Here is a 25,994-nt window from a genome sequence, read left to right on the forward strand (position 1 = left end):
AATTTAATCTTGGTTGTAATTTGAAAGTAAAAATATTTTACCTTATTGTGATTATGTACAAAATACAACATAACCTAATCTAACCAAAAAGTTATTCGTACAAATTGAATTTTAATATTAATACTAATAAATTATTTAATTTCCGAGTAATTTGCGAATAAAAATTGTTTTACCTTCATAAATAACTGTATATGAACATATTTCATCCCTTAAGCATTCGTTTCAGTGTATTTCCAGTGCGTATTTGGTATTTGCCCAATTCTCGGCAACCTCTGCCGCTGCCCGACGAATTATTGTAGCTCGGTTACACCTTTATCCCATTACACGGCGAGCGCCTCCAAAATTCTCTCCCTCAACCCCTTTATCACTTCTCACCCACCCACCAAAAGCAAAGCACAAACAGGGGAATGGTGCCATTGTATAGGTTGTAACATTGTTCTTGATGTCTGCTTGTGCAGTGGTCAGGAACAGCCTATCGGCTCTCCTTTGCTATCATCCTCTCGGGAGCATAGGAATGGGTGTTAGGGATGGGTGCCGGTGTGCGTGTTTATTCGGTGGTAATGAGTTGGCCGTTTAAACATTAATTCCAGATTAATTTAATGGAAGCGCACTGCGGCGACGGCAAATCGCGGCGATTTGTCACCGGAATGGTGTTGGTGCAGGTGATGGATCATTATCAGGTCGCGAGGTCATCAAGTCAACAAGTCAAGTGCAATCGGATTGGAATCAGAAATTAGAATGTCATTTTAAACTGCGCATGCGCTGTGGGTACCTATTCTTTAGTTTGCGTAGCTGCATTTAGCTGCGTATCAAACTAGTGTTGATATTTAGACATATAGGCAACCAATAACACAAAACGTTAATACGCGTTGTTCTCGATAGGTGGCGCTAGTGGTATAAACATACTCATATTGAGATATTTGAACATATATGCAACCAGTATATCCTATCTTAACCTAACTTTACTCAAAATACCTTAAAATTTACAATTTCTTTGTTTACAGATAAAAAACAACGTTTTAACGGATGTTTAAACACAAAATTTTAATACGCGTTGATCTCTATAGGTGGCGCTAGTAGTAAAGACATACTCGTATTGAGATAAACATATATGCAACCAGTATATCCTGACCTAACCTAACTTGACTTAAAACAACAAAAAATCTAAAATTTCTTTGTTTACAGATAAAAACACAACGTTTCAACTGATGTTAAACACAAAACTTTAATACCCCGCTGTGTACTTTATGCATTCAACTGCATTTTTCCATACTGGCGCAGGATCAAAGCAACTTTTTCACAAACACCATGAACATAGAGGTAAATCGTTGCAAACTTCACATGTTTTAACCCACATAATAAAAAAATAAGTCCCATGTAAAATCCATGCAATCGAAAAATGCAATATATTTGCTATTTGCATTTGTGCCTTACAAAACTTGACTTTGCTGCGTATGTTGTTGCAAAATGCAAATATATATCCAGATTTATTGCGACACGAGAATGAAAAAATCGCCGGAATAAAATGTTTGCTGACATACAATACTGCAATCTATGAAATTCCTCCAAGAACGCTGAATAAGAAAATGTACTTACAACGAAAGTTTCGAGGCGAGCGTAATAAATACGTAATACTCGTAAAGCTGCAGGTCATGATGATGAGTAAATGTCTGTTTACATAGATACTATCAAAGGGAATTATTCATTTGCCTAGGCAGTAAAGCAAAAAAGAAAAAAGTAATCAATAACCAAATTTTATTTTCAAAAAAGAAAAAAACTTATTCTTTTTATTATTACTTGATTATTTGACTTTGAAAATGATTGAATAAATAAAAAATGCAACTTTAATGCCTCGGCAAATAAGCAAAAATATTTATTTTTATCTATAAAGTTTTGATGGTGATTTATTTCCACTTCTCGTTTGATTGGGAATGAACGCGAATGTGAATGACACAAGTTTGGTTAGTTTGATGGTTTCACCCTTTTTTCCCGACGTGAAAATAACAAAAACAAGCGGAAAATAAAACGAACACAAACAAAGCATAAAAAAAGCCAGTCGAACGTTGACATACGATTGAAAACCTGCGTTTCAAACCTGCAAAGTTTCTAGATTGAACAAATATTTACACCAAAGTAAATATTATTTTGATTTTGATGAATATTAATATTCATAGAGTAATCCATCGATTAATAGTTGAATAATATTATATATTTGATATTAAATGGAATACTATCTGCGTTTCATAGGTTAAATTCGTTAAAATGGTTGTAAAATGCGTAGGCAACACACAATACATTTTATTTTATTATTGTGGGTGGTATACTTGTGTTGAGCAATAATTTAATATCATTTAATTTAAATTTTAAGCTTTGTGAATTACTTACTACTACTTGCTGCCCTACTTTTCGGTACTTTGCTAATTATAATTATAATTTCGACCTTATTAATTAATTAAATATTAATCTGTTTTGTAATTCAAGTCAACTTGATTTTTTGTTTATTACAAAAGTTTTTTGTGCTAAATATTAATAATTTTTTTTATTTCCTAACTTTTTTTTTATTTTGTTGAAGAAATTATTAATTAATAATGTAGAATTATTGTGTTACAGCATGTAAATTGAGTGGAAATCAAAGAAAGCGAATGAGCGAACATCACGAGGGGTGGCAAAGCGAAATTTAATATAAAGAAGCTTGTCAAGTATGTCAACGACTTTTATTCGTGCTTAATATTTCGTTACGAGACAATTTCGACGAGTAATTAGCTTGGTACTCGTAAATCCGGCAAGTGCTTTGCGTTAAGGTTAATTATGCATTTCACTTTTTAAATACTCGTTAGTCAAGACATGTTAACAACCTTATAAAGTTAAATATAATGTCGCGAATTGCGTAAAATAATAAGTGTACTCACTGTGAATTTGAGGTGAAGTTAAAAATGTGCACAATATCAACGAAAACGAAAGAAACTGTGTCGTTGCTCATGTTGGCTGCGTCATGCTACTTCTACACTGTCAAATACATGCTGTCTAGTGCGATATACCCGAACTAACACGGTTAACTACGTATACGTATAAAAATAGGTAGGCAACTTTACTTACATGTCAATAGATGTCAATATTTGAATTTATAACTTCACAATTTATAAAAAACAAAGAAAATAGTTCTATGAGTGTCCAGAAAAAGAAATATAATGATTTCCACGATAAATACAACATTTTTAATACATATTTTGCATTATAATATTCGTATTTCAATACTTTTTGATAAATTTTATAGATTTTACTTGTAAAAACATGTTAATTACTTAATAAACTATAACATACTTTTGACAATTAAAAAAAAAATAAGTTTATTTACTTAAAAATTAATATCAACCAAAATATTAACAATATTTCAAGAAAAATAAACAAAATTAAATTAATTGTTATTCAAGTGCCCACAAGCGCCCTCTATTGATTATACACAAACTATATTTATACCTAGGCAACTATACTTCCACGTCAATCCAACTCTGTTTGAATACATATAACCCATCTCGTTTATAAACACAAAAGAAAATATTTTCCGTGTATTCCACAGCGTGAAACATCGAAAAGAAAGTACTTATGTAAGAAATAGAATACCTTCTAATACACCTATTGTAATGTGATACGTATGCCGGGATACCTTTGATACCTTCAGATACATTTGATAGTCGTGCGCCGATGCGAACAATGCAAAATACCACCATCGACACGTGCGCGTGCTCTTCGGTCGCTTACCCGTACTCTTCAAAATGTACTATAAGTACGGGCGGTGTTTAGATTGCTTTATAGCTAATGCGCGGTGAGTGGCGGTTTAACGAAGGCCTTCCATTCTCGCCAACATGTGAGTAAATACTTGCGAAATACATTCGATTCGATCGACACATAAAATAGCTGCTCTATGGATATTCCCCTCATTCCCTACTAATATTATAAATGCGAAGTCCCGATGTTTGTTACACTTTCACGCAAAACTACTTTAACCGATCATCAAGGAAAATTTGTACACATATTCTAGTGTCCTGAATGGTTATAGGTTACTTTTATTTAACAAAAATAATTACTTCTTTAAATAAAATAAAGAAATAGTTTAGCCTTCACAGTTCCTGCATCTGGCTATTTGACTACTAACGCCATCCAGTATCCCAGCAATGAAGCTCAGTAAACCCAAGTACTATAAGTACCATCACACACCGTATTATCATTACACCGGTATTACCGACAGCTACGTCAACATCAAATCCAATTGACTACACTATGGAGACTGTAGCCACTATACTTCCATATGGACTATTATACTTTCGAAGCCATTTTAAACCTCCCGCCATTCTACCTCACATTGTTACTCTTCTGGTGACCATAAGACGCGTACGGAAGCAACTCCCCATTATTTTAGATATTCGCGAGCGAAGTCGCGGGTTAAAAGCTAATAATTTAATATAAAAAGAAGTTAAAAGTTAAGATTATCTGATTGAGGAGAGTTGATATTAAAATGGTTGGGCTCAAGTTCACGAGTGGAGCGATGGTTCCGTTTTTTGTTGACTTTCGCCGCGATACCCCTGACTTCCGGCGCTCCTGCTCCGTCGTGAGCTATTACGCGCTCAAACAAACTTCGACTTGACTTTTACAGATTCTTTGCGAAACAAATTATAAACTAATAGAAAATATTTGTTGATGTAATTATGATGTTAAGGTACTTACAGTGTCCATTTTGATCAATTTCCGGTTTTGTGTTCGTTGAAGCACTGATTTGATTACAGACACAAAAGTTCATACATTGTTAGAATATGTTTGATTAACAGTAATGACATTTAGTTAATTATTATTATATTAAGTAAGGTAAGTTATAATTAATTAAATTAAGTAAGTTGAATTAATTTTAAATTTAGTTGAATGAAGTTTTAATTTAATTTTATTTTATTGAAGTTTTTTTTTTTAAGTTTTAGTTTTCGATGAGAATTGATGCACGCGCGTTTCTGATACGAGTGGATAGCGTGGAGAGTCGTTCGGTGGCACAGCCGCAAGCTGAATGAGAGTGGAAGTAAGGGGTGGCGGCAGCGAAGGCAGAATTAGAGAGGCGGCGAAGCGACGTCGTTCGGTGGCACAGCCGCAAGCTGAATGAGAGTGGAAGCGGCGGTGGCGGCAGCGAAGGCAGAATTAGAGAGGCGGCGAAGCGACGCGGCCGGATGGAAGTTTCACAAGGCGGCGGCAGCAGCAGCGGCAAGCGGCGGGTGTGATACGGGTGAAAGCGCAAACGCAAACATCACGCCCACCATTCACAAAACAAAAAAGTCATTCATAGTTAAGATATTCCAAGGCGGCGGCGGCGGTAGCGGCAAGCGGCGGGTGTGATACGGTGAAAAGCGCAAACGCAACACATCACGCCCACCATTCACAAAACAAAAAAGTCATTCATAGTTAAGATATTCTGCAAAGGAAAGTATTTAAATGTATTTGTACTGTGTATGTATTAATATTTTAAATATTAATATATTATTAGTGTGCAAATTAATTTCTTACTTGATTTATTCAAGTTTCAGCTAATAATTATACTTGAATTTCTTTTCAGAAATTTAATCTTAAAATATTAGTTATTTCTGTTGAATATTAAAAGATAATTTAATGATATTTATTAAAATTTATGAAATTTCAAGATATTTACGTTAATTTTAATGCAAATAATAGTCATAAACAGAATTCAATGGTAAAAACTAGAAAAAAACAGGTTAAAAGGCAAATATATGAAAAAAAAAAACATAGTGGGGTTAGTTACAACACTTATAACTCAAGAACGGCTGGATAGATTTTGATGATCTATAATTTTCTAGGTTCCTCTTGGTTTCGAATAGCAGAATAATTATTAAAATATCAGAAATTATAATTTAAAGGGTGTTAAATGAGGGATAAAAGTTGATATAGAGATTTAATCATAGTTATAGTTAAATAATTCTATTCTAGATGGCGCTGAAGTATATTACTAGCAATTCTTACTTCTTTTAAATAAAATTGCTAATTTTATTAATAACTTGACACATAATTAACAAAAATAAACAAAAATTAATACTATTAAAGCTTTTTAAACCTGTAAATAACTTTATTTTTAATTTTATCAACTTATTTTTTATTGAGAAGATAATTGACTTAATAAGCTGTTCTTTATATTAAAATGCAGTAATGTTGCAGTACAAGTACCGATATTTGAAGAATTTATTACGCAAAATAATAAATTCCGCTATTTTTCTCCCTTATTAATAATAATCTATTTTAATTTTATAATAACTCACAATGTTTGATCTATTGCCAACCCACCTGCTACAATATTCCGCTATCTATCCCTACTCGTATCTATTCATTTCCACTTTTCTTCTTATTTCTTCATCCACGCGTTATTTTTCATTCACCCACTCGCATATCCACTCCAAACCATTCCCTCACTTTTATTTTTCTCTTTTTTTTTTGTTCTCACTTTACTTTTTCAGCTTGGGCTTTCCCTATAACCGCACACGAATTGTTTGAGCACCAGTATCCTTTCTTCCCAATTTCACCACGAAATCCCCGTAATAACTTATTACATTATCTTGGTTTTCCGCACAAAGAATAAATAAATATCTCAAGAAATATTTCACGGGTGCATTATTTTCACTTATTATTAAATTCATATATTTTTAATCTCACTTTTAATGCATTCCTCGTCAACAAAACAACAAAAAGTAAGAGCATTTGCTCGGATTACACTCAAAACGATGAAATTATTTATTTTGTTTTGGAATTTCATTTTTAACCGGTTTTTTACACCTGAAACAATCCAAAAATAGCATTGCGTCAGTGTGGGAGACAACTAAATCCTCAAATCCTCGATTTTTTCAGCATATTTTCCTGTTTTCCGTGGTTATACTCAACAAACCCACACAAATCGATTTATTTCTTAATCTGCACAAAAAACGTCACACACGAATTAAATCCTTCTGTTTTTTTACGTGTAAAATGTAATATTTTACTAGTGAAATATTTTATCTTGCAAATTTATTCATTCTGTGTGCAGTTACACAAAGTTGTAAGACTTCAACGCTTCGAGGAACAGTTTAAGACGTTTATAACGATGTTAAATTAAGTTAAACGACAGTAAGCTTTGTTTTACGACGTTTTGCGCCTTGCTGCACAAAGGAAACTCATAATTCTCGGTGATAAACATCGAATTTCATTTAAAGTTAACAAAAAATCGCGTAAAAACGCGTAAAAATTAATTAAAAATTAAAAACACATCTAATAACCATAACAATTGGTAATTACATTAAATTTTATGTTTTTTATCATCATTTTTGTAAAAGGAATGAAAATTGATTTTGTAACATTTCAGATCTTTTTCTTCCTTTGGGTGTTTAACATAGGCAACCAAACATACACCAAAAGTACACAATTTTATATAAAATGTTATTTTCTTAATTTTAAACTATATTACACTTAATAATAAGTTCTAATAATTAAAATTAAAATTATGTCAGAAGAATAAATGTAACTTTTAAATATAAAGTGAATTTAACTAAAGTTTAAAACTGAAACGCTTGGAAACAGAAACTTTTCTTTGGTTTCTCTCAGATTTCTTACGATATTTCTAGGCGTATTTATTTTTCAGCCACGTGCAGTCGAGTGCAACCCAGCACGATTTGCCATTCAACTTTTTAAGCTTTGCACGCGCCAACTTTTTCCGTTTCCGCGCCGCCGCGGAGTTTTTTCTTGTGATTCCGGCTGTGGCGATGACACAATCAATCGTCTCACGTCATAAACACGCTCAACGTCATAGAGAAACACAAAAAATAACTGGGTTAATCAATGGATGAAAATAAAAAATATTTTTTCGTCCGCGATTTCATCTCGGTAGTGTTTAATAAAAATGTAATTCGTTTTTACTCTCTTGTTCTAGACATAGAATGTGTTAATTCTATCAATAAGATTCGCAATTTTATTTTAAACAAATTAATTATACAAAGAATAGCTAATAATGCACTTCAGCGCGCCATCTCGGATTCAACTATTTAACTATAACTATGATTGAATCTCAATGCCAACTTTTATCTTATAGAAAAAGGCTGTTTTTAGGCTTTTCCCGGCAATTATTCAAATTTTTCTTGCCGTAAAAACCATTCTTGGACTTTAACGAACATTTTAAAAAAAGAATTGGCCAAATTGATCCAGGCGTTGTTGAGTTATGCGCTTACCAACTAATTTTGCGATTCATTTTAATATTATAATGATAGAGAGTTGGGTTAAAGCTGGGCATTATATACTTAAGAAGATATTCTTTTAAAAACCACAAAAGAAGAAATTACTTAAGAAGCATCAAAACTTTGTTGATTTTACACAAATAAAATGCTAACTTGCGTGCGTGTGTTCTTTGAGCTTTTAAGTTTTCAAGTTTTGACGCCAAGGGATCGTAATTATGACAGAAGCTGTTACCACAACACAACAAACTTGCCAAAACTTTCGAATAAAATTGAAACCAAACAAGAAAAGCAATCATATTTCAAAGCCTTCAAAATTTATGTATTTATTCTTCTGAGCTAAGAGGAATTTTTACTTTTTTATTATTGCTTTTTGAAAGCTTTTGTAAGTAACATTAAGTTGAGTATGTGTAACAATGAAAGCAATGAAAGTCAAAGTACAGAAATCAATTGCACTGGATTTTCATTTGGTAGTGGAGGAAAGTTTACGAAAAAGACCATCATGAAAAACAACATCGTCTGCGATACTGAATTATGAGCGGGGTCGTGCTTCAATAATGACTGAAACGAGACCGTTCCGCCATTTTCAGGACCGCATAAAGTTCGGCTTCTTCTTAACATACGTTTTAGGTTCCAACCACGAAATATAATATACAGAGTCTAGAATTTTTACCAGATAAAATAATATTGATTTTTACAAAAAACAAGATGCTCCAAATGTTTTTAAATATATTATAGATTTATTATTTTGTGTATCGATTTATTTTTATTTTGAATTTAAAAACATACTGTATAGTTTTTGACGTATATTTTTTTGTCGGGCTTAGCTCGTTCCCGGTCGGTCGTTTTATGTGATCTCGATACCCACGTGGAGTGGCCAGCAGTCGGGTGTAGGTGTACTTAATGTCTGCGAATTTCTTTCGCGTCATTTTTTTTCATTGCTGCTCCTTGCCAAGCGATACTTTGCGTATGTGGCTCAGATGCGTAGGGGTTTGGTTTCACGTCGCGGTGAATTGTGTTTTCGTGCGTGGCCGTTCGCTGATTTTCCAGTTTTCCACGTTGTTACACCGCTGTTTTATCGTCGTTGCTGAATGTTGACAGTGTCTGCACACGTATATACAATCTACAACCCGCATTCCACTTTTATTGCATTGATTGAAACACAAGGAATGTAAAATAAGAGTTCATATTAAAATAAACAAAGAAAAATAAAATAAAAAGTTTAAACTTTTTTTTAAATTTCTCATTAGTTTACTGTTTTAAACTTTGATATGTTTCCTACTATATAGCTGTAAATTATGAATAAACTCCATGTGTAATATTACTATATATTTGTATATTTGAAAAGTAATTTCCAACTATTGCAGCTCTGTGCATACGCCGTTAAAGTTACATACTGCATTTTAAGGGTTCAACTTACTGTCGAGTCCTTTCACTCGCCCGCATTGAAGATTAATGAGAAAAGTTTCTGCACATCAACAATTTCAAAGTCGAAATAAAAAGTTAATTTATTTAGACTCAATTAATTTTAGACATTTTCCAATCCATGTATTAACAATTAATTGAACTAAATCATTGAAATGAATCTAAAATCAGGCAAATCAAAAAATACATTGACACTTTACTGTTGGCTGATAAACTTGCGTCAATTAATCACCAGTTGTTTTTGTGTGTCTCATCCGCATAAAGTGCACGGCATCACAAATTAATAACTCCCCCTATTTTTGCATGTCTACCGACGAAGCGCAAGCTGATAATGGCTTCTCTAACGCAAAGCTCTGCTATATTTGACACTTGGTACTTTGGTAAATTAACGCAGCAGCGTGCGAAACGTCAGAAAGAATTGTCCCGTGCACAGTCGACGAGTCTATGGTGCCCGGCGCCTCCACATGCAGACACTAACGCTGTGGGAGACACGTCAAACGAGCTTATAGAGTAAATGCTGCAAATGAATACAAAAGATGGAATAAACTGTTATTAATTATCATATTAATGAAATTCTAACCAGACAACAAATTAATTATTGTTTATTTTTCATTATAAATTAATTAAATACAAATTTCGTGATATTTGCGCAATAAATGAATTTTTGCAAGTTTTAGAATATTTTATGTACTTGAATATAAACTACTTGTTTAACTTTAAAAACATTTCAGAAACTTCAATAGTACATATTTACGTAGAAATAAATAAAATAACGAGGACAAATTGCAAGTTTAAGTATACAATAATAAATTTGACTGAAAATAAATCCATCTACGGTATTTTTCTTCCTAACAAGGAATTTATTCAAGTTTCATCCATTTGCGAATTTATCATGCTACTGAATATAAATTACAATCGCTGAACAATGTGCATGCTCGCTGATCAGCGCAGAGCGCAGCAATTTTCAGTGTTTCAGTAATTTTGTTGCAGACAAATATCTCCGAGATACCTATTTAAATAATTCATTCCATAAGGCAGTAAATTGTTTTCAACTTGCTGTAAATGTAATATACAAGGATTAGTTGCATTCAATCGATCTGACATTCTCTTCAACAAAACCTTCCAACAATGTGACGCCCCAGTTCGCATCGTGTCGACACGCGATATTTATAGCGCCCGGGCATATCTTCTTCCAGCAAAGAACGTCTTAAAGATTGCTCGTAAATCAACCTACCCTAGACAACTCCTGCACTCTATGGCAGAAGGTTTCTAGATACCCAGCCGAATTTCAAAAAATTTTGATTATGAAATAATTCGAAATCAAATTACATTGATAAAATATATCTGAAACTCAATTCATGTTAAAAGTTTCAACTTGAATAAAAATGGTTTTTAATGGTTCAAAGCTCAAGAACAGAGAAGTAGAAAACTTTTGAATGGGATAAAAAAGTGCGACTTTAAAAGCCCGTCATAAGCTACCTCGCAACGAAGAAAACTTTGTTACTTAACAGAGAAAAAAACACGATTATTCATTCAACAATATAACTGAATTACTAAATTATAACACGTTAATTTTTTCCAATTCTAAGGAGTATAACTTTATACTTTTAACTTGAAACTATTTTTTAATAGTCTACCTGTATGACTTCATATAATTTTCTTCTTTTTTAAATAAAAAGTTCAGATAATATTAAAAAAAAGCAATCTATACCCGTAAGTCTCATTGTGATGCAGATTTATATTCAGAATATAATATTTTCATATTTTAAGAGACGTCAAACGTTTTTTGTGTGCGCATTTCAACCTGAGACGTTTACAGACATTTTACGATATCACATAGCACAAAAGATTAAAAAAGGAACAAATAAATGTCATCCAATGAACCCTGATAGATAAATCTCCAAAGTTTGGCTATGAAATATTAAATATAAAAGTTGCATTAATAGGCTAAATCAGCAGACACACCCGGCAATTTCGGTTGTCTTGCATGTAAAGTAATTTGTTTTGATTAATTAACAATAGCCCGCCGCTCGACGATGCCAGTCGGTCTCCCACGCAAACCCAAGATATTAACTGCCTCAAAAAGGTCCGACGGTTCGCACAGTAATAGTCCACGCATAGTTGTGCATAAAAAGGGGTTTTAGTGCGTAGCATGCGTGCGTGCGTTTTAGTTTAGAAACGTCCGGTCAGCACTATTCTAAAGCACTCTGAGAAGTTATTATTTTATACACAGTGTCTTGTTACTCATTTAAATTATAACTTAATAGTTGTATATTACAAGCATTTAATGAAATATTTTTGGTTTAATTAAACAAAAATTTTAAATTTAAAAATGTATGCAAAATTAATTAATTAAAAACGTTTTATTTTGTATGTATTTGCATTTTTATGTGTTTCGAAGCTTATGAAATTAAAATATAAATTTGCATACTATTAGTTTAATTTGTTTGTTATGCTAAACTTAATGTATGTCCATAATTTAAGTGTATTTAGTGTGGCAAATATAACGAATTTAACTGTTATGTTTTATGTAGCATGCTGCTGCTCAGGGGATAAAACTAAACAACTGCTTTATAATCGGTCGTGAAGTCAAATTGGCTTAGTTATAATATTTGTCCCAACTTAAACTAGAAAATCTATTTATAATAATGCATTGCATTTTGCTGGCGATCACGTAGTTCGTTTTTAAATAAACTCAATTTTTGTTATTGTAATTGTGGTGTAAAATATTAAGTTTATTTATTTAACTGTATTCAAAATATATATTATTTATTCAGTGCTTATATTGTTTGTGGTAATAATATGAATATAATATAAACAATATAAATAATTTTTATTCTTTTATTATGTATATCTTGTAAACTAAAAGAGATAGAAAAGAACGGATTGAAGATTCTTAATCTACAGAAAATTCTATATTAGATAAGCTAGAAATTAAAATTAGAAATCTAAGAGATTATTTTTTTTTAATTTAAAAGAAAAATGAGCAAATGGGGGTCAGCTATACATTCATCCACGTACGGTGCCCTGAACACGAGTCACTTCTACCGCTACCCTCGCACAGTACCTTAAATAGGGGTCACTTGTACCGTTACCTTTGTACGGTGCCCTGAACACGAGTCACTTCTACCGCTTGCCTAATACTGTATCCTGAATACAAGTCACTTCTACCATCAACCCCTACGGTGCCCTGAACACGTCACTTCTACCGCTGCCCTTATACGGTGCCCTGAATAGGAGTCACTTTTTCCGCTACTCTGCTCCGGTTCACCGAATAAGACTCAACTATACAATTACGAATAATTGCAATATAACAAAATAAACAAAGAAAAATTAACATATTTAAGTCAATAAACTTTTAATAGTGCATATATTTTAAACTAAAAGCGATAGAGAGAAACGTATTGTAAATTATTAATTCACAATGTTTCACAGGAAATTCTCTATAAAGTAAAGTATTAAAATAGTGCATGCTGTGCGTCAACCAAGCAAACATGATCGCGACATTTCTTGATAAGACTACCTGCTGGCAACCTTGTGCGCAAATTGCAATAGACGAAACATGCGATTTAAACTGTCATCCAATGAACCCTGATAGATAAATCTCCAAAGTTTGGCTATGAAATATTAAATATAAAAGTTGCATTAATAGGCTAAATTAGCAGACACACCCGGCAATTTCGGTTGTCTTGCATGTACGAGTAAAGTAATTTGTTTTGATTAATTAACAATAGCCGCCCGACGCCCGCCGCTCGACGTTCGCCCACGCAAACCCAAGATATTAACTGCCTCAAAAAGGTCCGACGGTTCGCACAGTAATAGTCCACGCATAGTTGTGCATAAAAAGGGGTTTTAGTGCGTAGCATGCGTGCGCGCGTTTTAGTTTAGAAACGTCCGGTCAGCACTATTCTAAAGCACTCTGAGAACTTATTATTTTATACACAGTGTCTTGTTACTCATTTAAATTATAACTTGTTAGTTATGCGTATATTACAAGCATTTGATGAAATATTTTTCGTTTAATTTTAAATTTAAAAATGTATGCAAGACAAGTTGATTAAAAACGTTTTATTTTGAATGTATTTGCATTTTTATGTGTTTAGAAGCTTATGAAATTAAAATATAAATATATACTATTAGTTTAATTTGTTTGTTATGCTAAACTTAATGTATGTCCATAATTTAAGTGTATTTAGCGTAATATAACGAATTTAACTGTTATGTTTTATGTAGCATGCTGCTGCTCAGGGGATAAAACTAAACAACTGCTTTATAATCGGTCGTGTAGTCAAATTGGCTTAGTTATAATATTTGTCCCAACTTAAACTAGAAAATCTATTTATAATAATGCATTTTGCTGGCGATCACGTAGTTTGTTTTTAAATAAATTCAATTTTTGTTATTGTAATTGTGGTTTTAAATATTAAGTTTATTTATTTAACAATATTCAAAATATATATTATTTTATTAAGCACTTATATTGTTTGTGGTATTAATATAAATATAATATAAGCAATATAAATAATTTTTAGTCTTTAATTTCGTATATCTTGTAAACTAAAAGAGATAGAAAAAAACGGGTTGAAGATTCTTAATCTACAGAAAATTCTGTATAAGATAAGGTAGGAAATTAAATTAGTAACCTAAGAGATTAATTTTTTTTAATTTAAAAGAAAAAATTAGTTTATTAGGGTCAGCTATATATTCATACATGTACGGTGCCCTGAACACGAGTCACTTTTACCACTACCCTCGCACAGTACCTTAAATAGGGGTCACTTGTACCGTTACCTTTGTACGGTGCCCTGAACACGAGTCACTTCTACCGCTTGCCTAATACTGTATCCTGAATACAAGTCACTTCTACCATCAACCCCTACGGTGCCCTGAACATGTCACTTCTACCGCTGCCCTTGTACGGTGCCCTGAATAGGAGTCACTTTTACCACTACTCTGCTACGGTTCACCGAATAAGACTCAACTATACAATTACGAATAATTGCAATATAACAAAATAAACAAAGAAAAATTAACATATTTAAGTCAATAAACTTTTAATAGTGCCTATATTTTAAACTAAAAGCAATAGAGAGAAACGTATTGTAAATTATTAATTCACAATATTTCACAGGAAATTCTCTATAAAGTACAGTATTAAAATAGTGCATGCTGTGCGTCAGTCAAGCAAACATGATCGCGACATTTCTTGATAAGACTACCTGCTGGCAACCTTGTGCGCAAATTGCAACAGACGAAACATGCGATTTAAATCCTCTGACGAGGAATATTGTTTCCATAACTCTTTTTTCTTATTCGCTTTTTTTTTAAATTGTATTACTATTTCTTTTTCACTATCTGAACTAGTGGTCTTCTTCGGTTCTTCCTCATGGGTGCAATAATTTCTAAATTTAATATTAGAGATTTTGGTTTTAAATAATTAAACGAACAAGGTTAATTAACTAACATAGTGTCCCAAAATGAAGGGTGGACTTGTAAATACTAATTAGTGAAATTACCTTCATCGCTGCTTTTGTTTGTGCCAATAGTAATACATGATAACTATAAATGAGTTGAGCCACTTTCAAACCACACGAGATTCAGTTATTCAATTAATTCGGAAAACCTATGTGTAAAAATGTACCGTATTTCTCTGAATTATAAACAATCTGACGTGTGTCACTGATAAACTCTTTTATGAAGTTGTACGTAATACATGGTAACCGGTAAAATTGAAAAACAGGTTAGGTCACTTTCAAAATAAACGGCTCAAATATTGAAATAAACAAGTCTATTTTATGAATTTTAGGTCGTGCTAGTGCCATCTATTTGTATATAAATGATAAAATTAGTACTCAAACAATTTAAATTAAATATTAAAATTAATTATATTTAATTTCCAATATATTTAAATGTCGTTTGTATAGAAAATTAGTTGGATCTCAATTTCACATTTAAAATTTCGAAATTCTCTCAATTAATGTGCGCGATTAAGTTAGGATTCCAGCAGGAATAAGCCAGTGTCTGCGGCGCGCGTCTTAAAGAATTAGAGACGCAAAAAGTTGAGAAAACGTAATTAATTACCTTGCTTAAAAGGCAGAGTTTGCATAACTACACCGAGGAACAAAGTCCTCGCGCAGCAACGGGGCGCCGATGAGCGTGAACGGCATGCAGAGCACACCTAGCAGCAGGTCGGAGACGGCCAAATTCAGTAGGAACAAGTTTGTTATCGTCCTCATTCGCTGGTTCTGCACCTGAGCCACAAAACAAACACATACAAAATGATCAATTATATTTAGATAAATTTATAAATCCAATTAAAACATAAGCATTTTATTTAGATTAAAATTTAAAGCGTCGATTGACAAATGTGTTAAATTATCAAAACGCATTATCATCCAAATTATAAGCTAGGATTAAGAGGAGTGAGCGACGGGGGATGTGTAATGAAATATGCATTAGAAGATCTCACGTATTAAAGCATTTGCGTACTTGAGTATTCGGCACGCCGCATCCATTACAATCAGCTTCGGACGCAAAAAAAAACTCTGTTGCCGTTCGACCAGACCAACAAATCCGAAATCCATCGAAATCCAAAACGCGTCTGATGCCTGACGGCATAAATCCTTATTTCTATTCAAATACTCGAACGTTTCATGATATACTGCGTGTTTACTTACATTTAATTGTCAACCATTGTTTTATTACCCTGCTATTGTTAATGGTAAATTTATTTGCAATTTTATATTGTAATATATTAAATCCTTTGAATGAAATTTACACCTGAATGAAACCTAATTCCTGCAAGTGGAAGTGCCATCAATATAAAATTAAAATTAAATTTCTATCAACATTAGTGAATTAAATGTTTAAAAATTAATTCACTTTAAATAAATTCCTGAATTTTATAAAATCGCAAAAATTAATTCAATTATTAGGTTTTCAACGTATTCACTGTATTCACCATCAAAAATAAATTAAGAAAGACTTTGTCCCTCACGGCTATGTCAATTTATATTAATGTCGGTCAATTAAACAATAAATTATGAAAATTTGCACCACTTTGTTTGAAAATAAATGCCAAAAAGCTCTCGGCTTAAATTTTGCTTTTTTGTCTTCGCACCAGTCCTCAACACTCGCTGCTTTCAACCTCGCTTGTCACGCCAATCTTAAAGTGAAGCAATCTTGGCGTCGACTTTAACCTCGACGCGCAGAAGAAGATGGCTTCGAGGCGATTAAGCGCCCGATGATTACGTCTAGTAATCCGATATGTACGCCGACGTTAACGCCGGCCTTTTCACTCTTCCATTTTCGAGAAGGTTTTTTGGGCCGATAAAATGTGTCGAAAATGGGAAATTGAATTGACGAACTTTTAAATCCACTAGGTAAGAATTCCAGCGCAGATAAATCAGGGTGAAAGGAGAAAAAAATTAATAGATGCTGGCATAATTCATGAAATAAATGCATAAATTTGGGTTGGAAATTTTATGTTAACATGGAACCAAAGTGCATCAACAGTAATGGCTTCAAAATTTATTTCTGCACATTTCTTGCAATTTTTTGAAGTAAAATAAATTCGTAGTCAAAAGAATTTACGGTTTATATGTTTGGTTTGGTGTTTGCTCGTTTATAAGCTGATAAAAAAGCAAGTATTTTCGTTTTAAACGTAATTGATCATTAAATGTTTTATTAAAATATAAATACCTACTTAAAATCGTTAATTCTACTTGAGTTTATAATACTGCATTTTACTGCACTACTTTTTTCAAAATAATTGTAGTAAACTAAAAAATATCTTTTATATAATGATTCTACATACGTACTTATAATAAATAAATCGTGTGTTCTTGTTATTTTAGTATTATACCTGTGCGCAAGCAGTCGTGAACGCACAAAACACACAAATGTAACCGTTAACGATGAGTTTTTTATAGGAAAAATCGTTAAACGTCAAATCCGCCCAACCAGTCGCAGACGGACTCACATTACTAATATTACAACTTTATTAGCCGTACCCAGCTCTATTAGCAACACATAACAAGTTTTGTGCAGGACAGGACCGCATCGAAAACTTTGTTTTTGTTTTATTCTAACTGCGCATCAAAAATAATTAGAAAAACATATTACCGTAAATGGAAAATATCCATTATCAAATAACTACGACTACTATGGATTGTATGTTTGTCACTTAAATATCCATTTGTCATTCGTATTATTTATGTAAGTAGTCTCTGGTTTTTTTTGGTTTAAGAATAAACTTAGTATAATGTGAAATTTCTGCAAAATTTTTCTAAATATGTCAAAAAAGCGCCCAATTTACACTTTTATATGTACCGTTTTTAATTACTATGTAAAAAGCCTTGTTTTGGTTTTTATTAGAAGTTTTTGTATGATGGTAAATTGCTGTGGGGATCAAAACATCAAAAGTTAAATTAAAACACAAGTAAATTGTTAGGCTTTTTTCGCAAAGTGTTGAATATAATATTCCCCACAAAATATACATTTAATTAAAATTTTCACAATAAAATTTGCAACTTTTAAACCCTTTTACTTTTTAAACCTACAGCGCGGGTTTTTGAGGACTTTTAAACGCCTCCCATGGGTCAAATCGCCGTCTAATGAAACTAACACACTAGATAAATGCCCGGGAAAATTTTCAGCCTCACCGTTTATTTTTTTGTGTTTGAATTCCAAAAAAACATGCTATTTTTTGCTGAGCATAGGTGGATAAAACCTTTTATGGAATGGGATCATGTGAGTACGCATATAATGCGCGCACACCTTTTGTATTGGATTAGAAAAAAAAATGCGCCGCCAACAAAAGAAAAAACAAGTGACATGCAAATCTAATAAGAATAATTTTTGAACAGTGGCACGGCCCTGCGAGTGTAATCAGTGTTGAGACTGCAGAGTGTTGTACAAGGTAAAGGTTCAATTTTGTCCCTTCTATCAGAAACGTCGGGAAGAAAGATTGGATAGGACGAGACGGTGTTAAGGTGGGTACGAAATGTTTGTGCTGTTTAACACTTACCTGACTCAAATACGTTTAGGACGGGTTGAAATAGCAAGAAATTTATGCGTAAGTTACTAAATTATAATATAAATCAAATATTTTTAAACATTTTGTATTTTTGTAATCAGAATTTAATTAAAATTGTATTTTTGACCATTTTAACTTATTTTGAGACATTTTTTGAAGGAAATTTTATTTTTAAAGATTTTTCGTGCATAAATCCACAAATTTTTATTTTTATGAGAATTTTCTAGCTTAAATTTTATGTAAAATGCAAAAAATAAAAGGTTTTTATCATTAATCCTAATTTTCTCTTTAAAATCAAAATGTAATAATAAAATATGAAAACTTTTGTATATTTGTATTACTTACCAATGTAACGATAACCAAAGTATTTCCAATAACAGCCAATAAAAATATAATCGCATACAATGGTATCTGCACCCTGCCCGTCTCGTACCAGAGCGGTAAATTAGTTTTCTTCGTAAATTCCGTCACGTTTGCTTCCATCATGGTCTGGTACAAATCGTACAGTTCCGTCACATTCAAATCCGACGTCCACGTAAAATTATCACCCTCCATGCTTTATCCCTCGAGCCTCGTTCACAGCAATAAACAACACAAGATATTTTATATTGGTTTTTCTTCGTCCTGCCACCCACAAAGATATTCACATTATCCACGGTTATTTTTCAGCTTTTATTACTTTTTATACGACGCTGATCGCAAATAAAAACAATTTTTTGGTACGGCGGAGGTTCGATTTAATTAGGCGCCTTTTTTATCATGCTCACACCGCAGTTTATTACGCTTTTTAATTGACACCGTAAAACATTCAAGAGCGCGCCGCATTTCTTGAGACTGGCGAACATTAATTTTAAGTCGAGACAATGAGAGAAAGGAATTTTAATTGGCGTAAATAAACCGAAAATTAATTATAGCTAATTGACACACCATTAATCACTGATTGATTATTTGTAATGAGTGCAGGAATCAATAATTTTATTTTTACATTTTATATAAATTTTAGTTTTAATTTACGTAAGTAAAAATAATTTTTATTTGAATGCCCGGCGCCTCCACATTGGAACAAAATGATTTAAATTTTTATTTTAATTTTATTTTTATTTTTTGCATATAAAAACACTAATACTTTTTATAATATACCATTATTTTTCTTTATAACTCAAGATTTTATATGTGTGTATATTGGTGATAGAGGAACGATCAGCGTTGTTCGGAAGCGTCGCGGCGACTGAAAGTTGCGAAGGGCGGCCAGTGTGCGCGCACACCCCTGCGTAGCGCAGCAATCCTTGTTAACCATCCTTTCCCAAAATTTCGGCAAGAGAACATGCAAATACATTAACACAACTTTCAAAAATATTAAATATTTAACATAATAACACGTTAAAAATTGTATAAATTAAAATTGTAAATATTTTGATAATTTCTGTTAATTTCCGAATTTAATTGTGAGATCATTTGTTTTAATTGATTTTAAAGCTTCGGGTTACGGCAATAACTATAACATTAATATTCCCGGTACATTTACCTTTATTTTAGCTTAATTCACACTCTGAACCTTACGAAATCCCGCAAATTGTTATGTACTTTAGTTATACACTTCTAGGTTTTAATTACAATGTAAATTTAAAATAATAATTATCAAGTTTAAATTTTGAAGTGTATCGTAATTTTGTTCCTAACTTGTTTAGCTTTCCATTAATCATTCATTATCCATGAGTCAGCTTTTTGTTCGCAACGCAGCGTTGACGGATTTTCTCAACTACGCATCATAATCATGTCTTGTGATGTCTTCAATTACTTCTTATACTCATAGTATGCGTTAATATAGATTAATGAAGTTTTTACGATATCGTTAAACTCTACGAAAAAGTTATTTCATAAACATAGAGTTTCAAACACAAAAAAGTTTTAATATGTGTTAATACTGAACATAAAGAACGTTTAACTATCAACTCATTAAAATTAAGTTGTAAACCGATTATAAATATAATCAATTTCAATTTTTAATTAATTTTTGCAGTATTTTCCTGCTCCTGTTAACAATAAACAAAATTTTTAGTTTTTATGTTTGAAGACTTAAAATATGTTATATAAAGTTATTATTCTGATATCCCTACTAATATTATAAATGCGAAAGTCCTGATGTTTGTTACACTTTCACGCAAAAACTACTTAACCGATCATCATGAAAATTTGTACACATATTCTTAGTGGTCCCCGAATGGTTATACGCTACTTTTTATTTAATAAAAATAATTATTTTTTAACTAAAATAAAGAAATAGTTTAGCCAATAATACCTCTGCATCTGGCTATTTGACTACTTTAACGCCATCTAGCATTCCAGCAATGAAGCTCAAACCAAAGTACTATAGTACCATCACACTGTATTATCACACTGTATTACCGACAGCTACGTCAACATCAAATCCAATTGACTACACTATGGAGACTGTACACTATACTTCCATAGACTATACTTTCAGCCATTTTAAACTTCCCGCCATTCTACTTCATTGTTACTTCTTCTGTGACTACAGACGCGAATGGAAGCAACTTCATTATTTTAGATATTCGCGAGCGAAGCCGTGGGTTAAAGCTAGTAATCAATAATATTACATAACGAAACCGATTTAAATTTAGAATTAAATGAATATAATTAATTAAAACCGACGACTTACTAAATGCGAAGGGAAATTCAATATTCGCGATGACAATTATTGAAATATAAATAAAAATAATTAAATCTCGCTTATTGTTTTATTTGGTATGACAAATAGTAGGAATGCAGGCAGAAATTGCGACAATGAAGGCTGCGATTGCAATAGTTGCTTTGTTGTCGCGTGCTGGGGCTGTAAACCATCTGTCGTCATTGTCGTGGCTCCTAGAAATGGACGTTGAGCCCTTGTAATAAATAGTCGGCTCAAATAAGCGAACATACGCGTTTTGTGGCGGTAGGTCACTGCATTGCTAGTGCTTGTTGTTTCCTGGGGTCCAGAATTTGCATGCATACACATTCTCTACAATAACGAAAAAGCGGAAAACCGGAAAACACAACCAATCAATATAATCATGACATGCAAAAGCTATTAGTTTTGTCAAGGGTTGAGTTTAAGTTTTGTAAAGTTTATAATCGGGTTTAGTATGCTAAATTGTTCAGTTTTAAAACTTATAAAAGAGTATATTAAGTACCAAGAGAGCTAAACAGCACTTTAAGGCGCTAGATTGATTAAGAGCGAGTGTGGCAAGCGTTTAAGCCCTCGAATGTTTACTAATGTTTAGCGACGTGATGTTTATGCTATTTTTTTACTTCCACTTTATTTTTCTACTAAGGTTTTTGTTGTTGAATTTTTTATTTTTTTATTTATTATTCTGCCTTCTAACTTTAATATTTATCAAGACCTAAATTGATTGGTGTGAAGCATTTCACTTAATCCATTTATGTTTGATTGTAAACAATATACAGAGCGTATGCAAACGCCTGAAGCCCATTAAACATCGTAATTACTGTGTCAGAATTAATTAAAGCAACATCTGACAGCTGGTGCCCGACCATAATTAAAACATTGCTGAAAATTAATCATACATTATCTGCTCCCACTGTAAATAGCGTAATTGGTGTGACTTACATGCTTCAGTTAGTACGAGTATTTCATATTGACTCAATTAGCAACAAATTATTGCAATTAGTTGCAATAATCGAACAAATTGTTGCAATTAGCTGATAATGGGATAAATAATGTTCAGAAATCCAAAACAAATTATTCCATGAATAATTGTGGTTTTCTCACATTTGGATTTTCAAATTTACATTTCGTTAACATTTACTTACTCGTAATCCCTACTAATATTATAAATGTGAAAGTCCTGATGTTTGTTACACTTTCACGCAAATACTACTTAACCGATCATTATGAAAATTTCTACACATATTCTTAGTGGTCCCCGAATGGTTATAGGCTACTTTTTATTTAATAAAAAAAAATATTTTTTAAATAAAATAAAGAAATTGTTTAGCCAATAATACATCTGCATCTGGCTATTTGACTACTTTAACGCCATCTAGCATTCCAGCAATGAAGCTCAAACCTAAGTACTATAGTACCATCACACTGTATTATCACACTGTATTACCGACAGCTACGTCAACATCAAATCCAATTGACTACACTATGGAGACTGTACACTATACTTCCATAGACTATACTTTCAGCCATTTTAAACTTCCCTCCATTCTACTTCATTGGTACTTCTTCTGTGACTACAGACGCGTACGGAAGCAACTTCATTATTTTAGATATTCGTGAGCGAAGCCGCGAGTTAAAGCTAGTAATGTTATAATTGTTTATATTATTTGACTGGTTGCATACAAGACAAGTATGATTTATAATGTAATTTTTTTTTTTTCTCTTTTCTCAGATTTTCTTTGATAAATTGAATAAAAAAGTAGATAATTCGCAAAAATAATCAAGAATAATTTGATTGATATCATTTACTTGTTCGTGGTATTAAATATGTTGATATTATTTGTAAAAATAAACTTGTTTATTAACCAAACACAATAAAATAACAAATATATCACAACCAAATTCCTTTCGAGAAGAATCTTGACAAAACCCTGCCCATTCTGCGCAGAGCTTTTACTGACTTTTGAAACATTTGATAATAATGCATAAGGGTACCTGTAATTGCAAAATGTATCAATTATATAAATTATTTAAACACTAATAAACAACACAAACACTGGTGCAATTCAGTGCTACAATTCCAGGTGCTGAAAATCCTCATTCTCTAAACATGGTTTCAGAAAGAAATTTCAAAAACTTGTTCAGGTACGAAAAAGTTTTATTTGTTTATTAAATTACGTTATAAATATGATGCAGAAATGCTTACAAAACTGTATTGAGTTGTACAATTAATGTTAGTACGACATTGTTTTGGTTAGGATTTAGCGGTTCAGTGCCAATCAGGGTCGAGTGGTATATGGTGAGTGGTACTTGGAAAAGGTTTACCAACCGTGACCGAATCCCAGCCCGCCGAGTCCACCGTATCCTCCATAGCCACCATATCCACCATAGCCGCTGCTATACGAAGGGTAGTAACTGTGTCCATGGCCATGTCCGTAGTATCCACCTCCGAGGCCGGAGCTGTAGTAACCTCCATGACCACCGTATCCACCATAACCACCATAGCCTCCGTAGCCGCCATAACCACTACCCAAACCGCCATAACCGCCATAGTAAGATTTTGATGGATATGAGTGGTAACCACCGTATCCGCCATAGCCGCCATATCCGCTACCTAAACCACCGTAACCTCCATGGCCTCCGTAACCGCCGTATCCGCCATAACCTACTAGGCCTCCGAGGACGCCCCGCTTCACTGTCTTCTTGTCGTCGGAAGGTGCCGCGGCTGCGTCCTCGGCTAAGCAATACGCTACTGCGCAGAGGCAGAGAATTGTTAAGGCCTGGCCGGAAACAAAGAAAAAATAAATTTTATACTTTTTTTAAATTTTATTTTTTGTAAACTTACCAAAACTTTCATTGTCACACCACGGATTGTTTTGCAGATGTGTGCAGAACGAAGCAAGTTGTGATTGTGCTTCAGGTGGTCAACCCTATGGGTATTTATACTCAGCAGTAGTCCCCTTCTTCGCCTACAACGTTGGAGACGTCGAAGGACTGCTTCCTTCCTCCTCACTCACCTGCTCACCGGTATTTTACACAACATACACTTGTTTTAAATGTGTTACCGTACTCATGACGCATTGTGAAATTGCATCACATCACACAGCTTGAGAATGAGAAGGTTACGACCGGTATGTTTTATCACCTACTCAAGATTCAAATGTTTTGTGCAAGTTTTTGGCTTGATAACACTTGACCGAAATGCAGATCGCGAGATAATTTGCATAAATTAGACACGGTGTGTAAGGGCCACCCATTTGCATATTATATTGTTCATTGTCATCCAACTCTCTGCAAGTGTTAAGAATTAAATATTTCGGATTTTCTCTCAGTGTTATGTAAATTGTGAACGACATAAATAATTCTCATGTTTTGTGTAATATTTTTGATGAATGTGAATTTCTATAATTTGTATGGACAACAATTATTATTAAAAAATCAGAATTTTGTATTCCGCGAAGGAAATTTCATTATTGTGATATTATTTTGTCTCTTATGACATGTTAAACGTGTTAAAATTATTATAAAAGGTAAAAAGTTAAAAGTCGAGCGTCGCACGCACATTCACACGCTCACAAATCAAATAAAAATGACAAATGTAGCTAATTACAAAATTACACACGATTTTACCAAGTACAACAAACAAAACATCATTTATATTAAGCAAGCATAAATTTCCTAAGTAAATAAATAAATATTTTGACTGTAAGAAGTAAAATTTACTTTTTTTGCTTAAAAATCGTTTTTTAAACTGTAATCTATATATATATAAATGAATTGCTGTTCGTTAGTCTCGCTAAAACTCGAGAACGGCTGAACGGATTTATCTTATCTTGGTCTTGAATTATTCGTGGAGGTCTAGGGAAGGTTTTAAAAGATTGAGAAAAAGTTCGAATAATTGCCGGGAAAATCATAAAACAGAATATCTGTGCGTAGAAGTAAATATTATTATCACTGCTTTGCTGCTAATTAATATTCTTAATTGGAAAGAATCTTGTCGCAGAAAACCGCAACGCATGACGGTGACAACATTGTTATATTGTTACTATATGTCATTATAATGATAACTATCCTAGGAAAATATTTATTTTATAATTTTTGTTGCTTTTTATTTGGATTTTTATTTTGGATTTTAAATTTTTAAATTTTATTAAAACTGTTAAAACTCAATGCGTAAGAATAAACGCAGCTACTTGCATTTTTTCTTTTCCAGGTGCAACAAGCAATAATAAGAAAATTACAGTCAATTACCGCATTTGCACATAATCTAAACCGTGAAAACCAAACACGCAGTTAAACGTTGATTAATGTGCTGAACTTCCGTTTACAATATGATGAAATAATAACTTGCAAATATTTCCAAACTAATTATTAAAAATCAACATTAAAATAAATGTTATGTGAATTTATATAATAAAAAATTAAAAATACAAGCAACAAGGTTAATCATAATCAATTGAAATAATTGAAACAATCCATTAAAACAAGACACGGTTTATTTTTGTTTTAAACCAAAAAAAATCTAAATACGAGCACTTTTATTTCTTTTGTTCATTGGCGTAATTCATTGACAACCTTAGCCTGCCAATTTGCGGCGAACGTTGCG

At 32.6% G+C, this 25,994-nt stretch overlaps 3 protein-coding genes across 3 annotated transcripts in view; all 3 read right to left on the reverse strand.

Annotated features, from left to right (window-relative positions):
• Positions 1 to 4,927, reverse strand: part of LOC135792206 (pyrokinin-1 receptor-like) — a 40,212-nt gene extending 35,285 nt beyond the window's left edge. Inside the window, exon 1 of the mRNA XM_065302817.1 lies at positions 4,723 to 4,927. Within this exon, the coding sequence (XP_065158889.1) occupies positions 4,723 to 4,731 (9 nt within the window). The 5' untranslated portion in view covers positions 4,732 to 4,927. The remainder of the gene's footprint in view (positions 1 to 4,722) is intronic.
• Positions 4,928 to 15,751: 10,824 nt separating this feature from the next.
• Positions 15,752 to 19,722, reverse strand: LOC135792207 (cholecystokinin receptor type A-like). The gene is made up of 2 exons (XM_065302818.1): positions 19,048 to 19,722; positions 15,752 to 15,916 (listed from the first exon to the last, which is right to left on the reverse strand). The coding sequence occupies exons 1-2, from the start codon at positions 19,255 to 19,257 to the stop codon at positions 15,752 to 15,754; spliced, it is 375 nt and encodes a 124-aa protein (XP_065158890.1). The 5' UTR covers positions 19,258 to 19,722.
• Positions 19,723 to 23,525: 3,803 nt separating this feature from the next.
• On the reverse strand, positions 23,526 to 24,330 carry LOC135792030 (uncharacterized). The gene is made up of 2 exons (XM_065302656.1): positions 24,234 to 24,330; positions 23,526 to 24,168 (listed from the first exon to the last, which is right to left on the reverse strand). The coding sequence occupies exons 1-2, from the start codon at positions 24,243 to 24,245 to the stop codon at positions 23,710 to 23,712; spliced, it is 471 nt and encodes a 156-aa protein (XP_065158728.1). The 5' UTR covers positions 24,246 to 24,330; the 3' UTR covers positions 23,526 to 23,709.
• Positions 24,331 to 25,994: the final 1,664 nt, after the last annotated feature.

The sequence above is a fragment of the Atheta coriaria genome, unplaced genomic scaffold (assembly GCF_025399875.1).
Source record: "Atheta coriaria isolate IRGN ID8LTWV9N9 unplaced genomic scaffold, Caltech_Dcor_3.1 hic_scaffold_5_pilon, whole genome shotgun sequence".
NCBI lineage: Eukaryota > Metazoa > Arthropoda > Insecta > Coleoptera > Staphylinidae > Dalotia > Dalotia coriaria.

Bases quoted from the DNA above. Each gene is read 5' to 3' on its own strand.
- LOC135792207 (XM_065302818.1), bottom strand. From the start codon at position 19,257: ATGGAGGGTGATAATTTTACGTGGACGTCGGATTTGAATGTGACGGAA. The intron at 15,917-19,047 runs GTAAGTAATACA...TTTGTGGCTCAG, and splicing joins CTTTGGTTATCGTTACATTG to GTGCAGAACCAGCGAATGAG.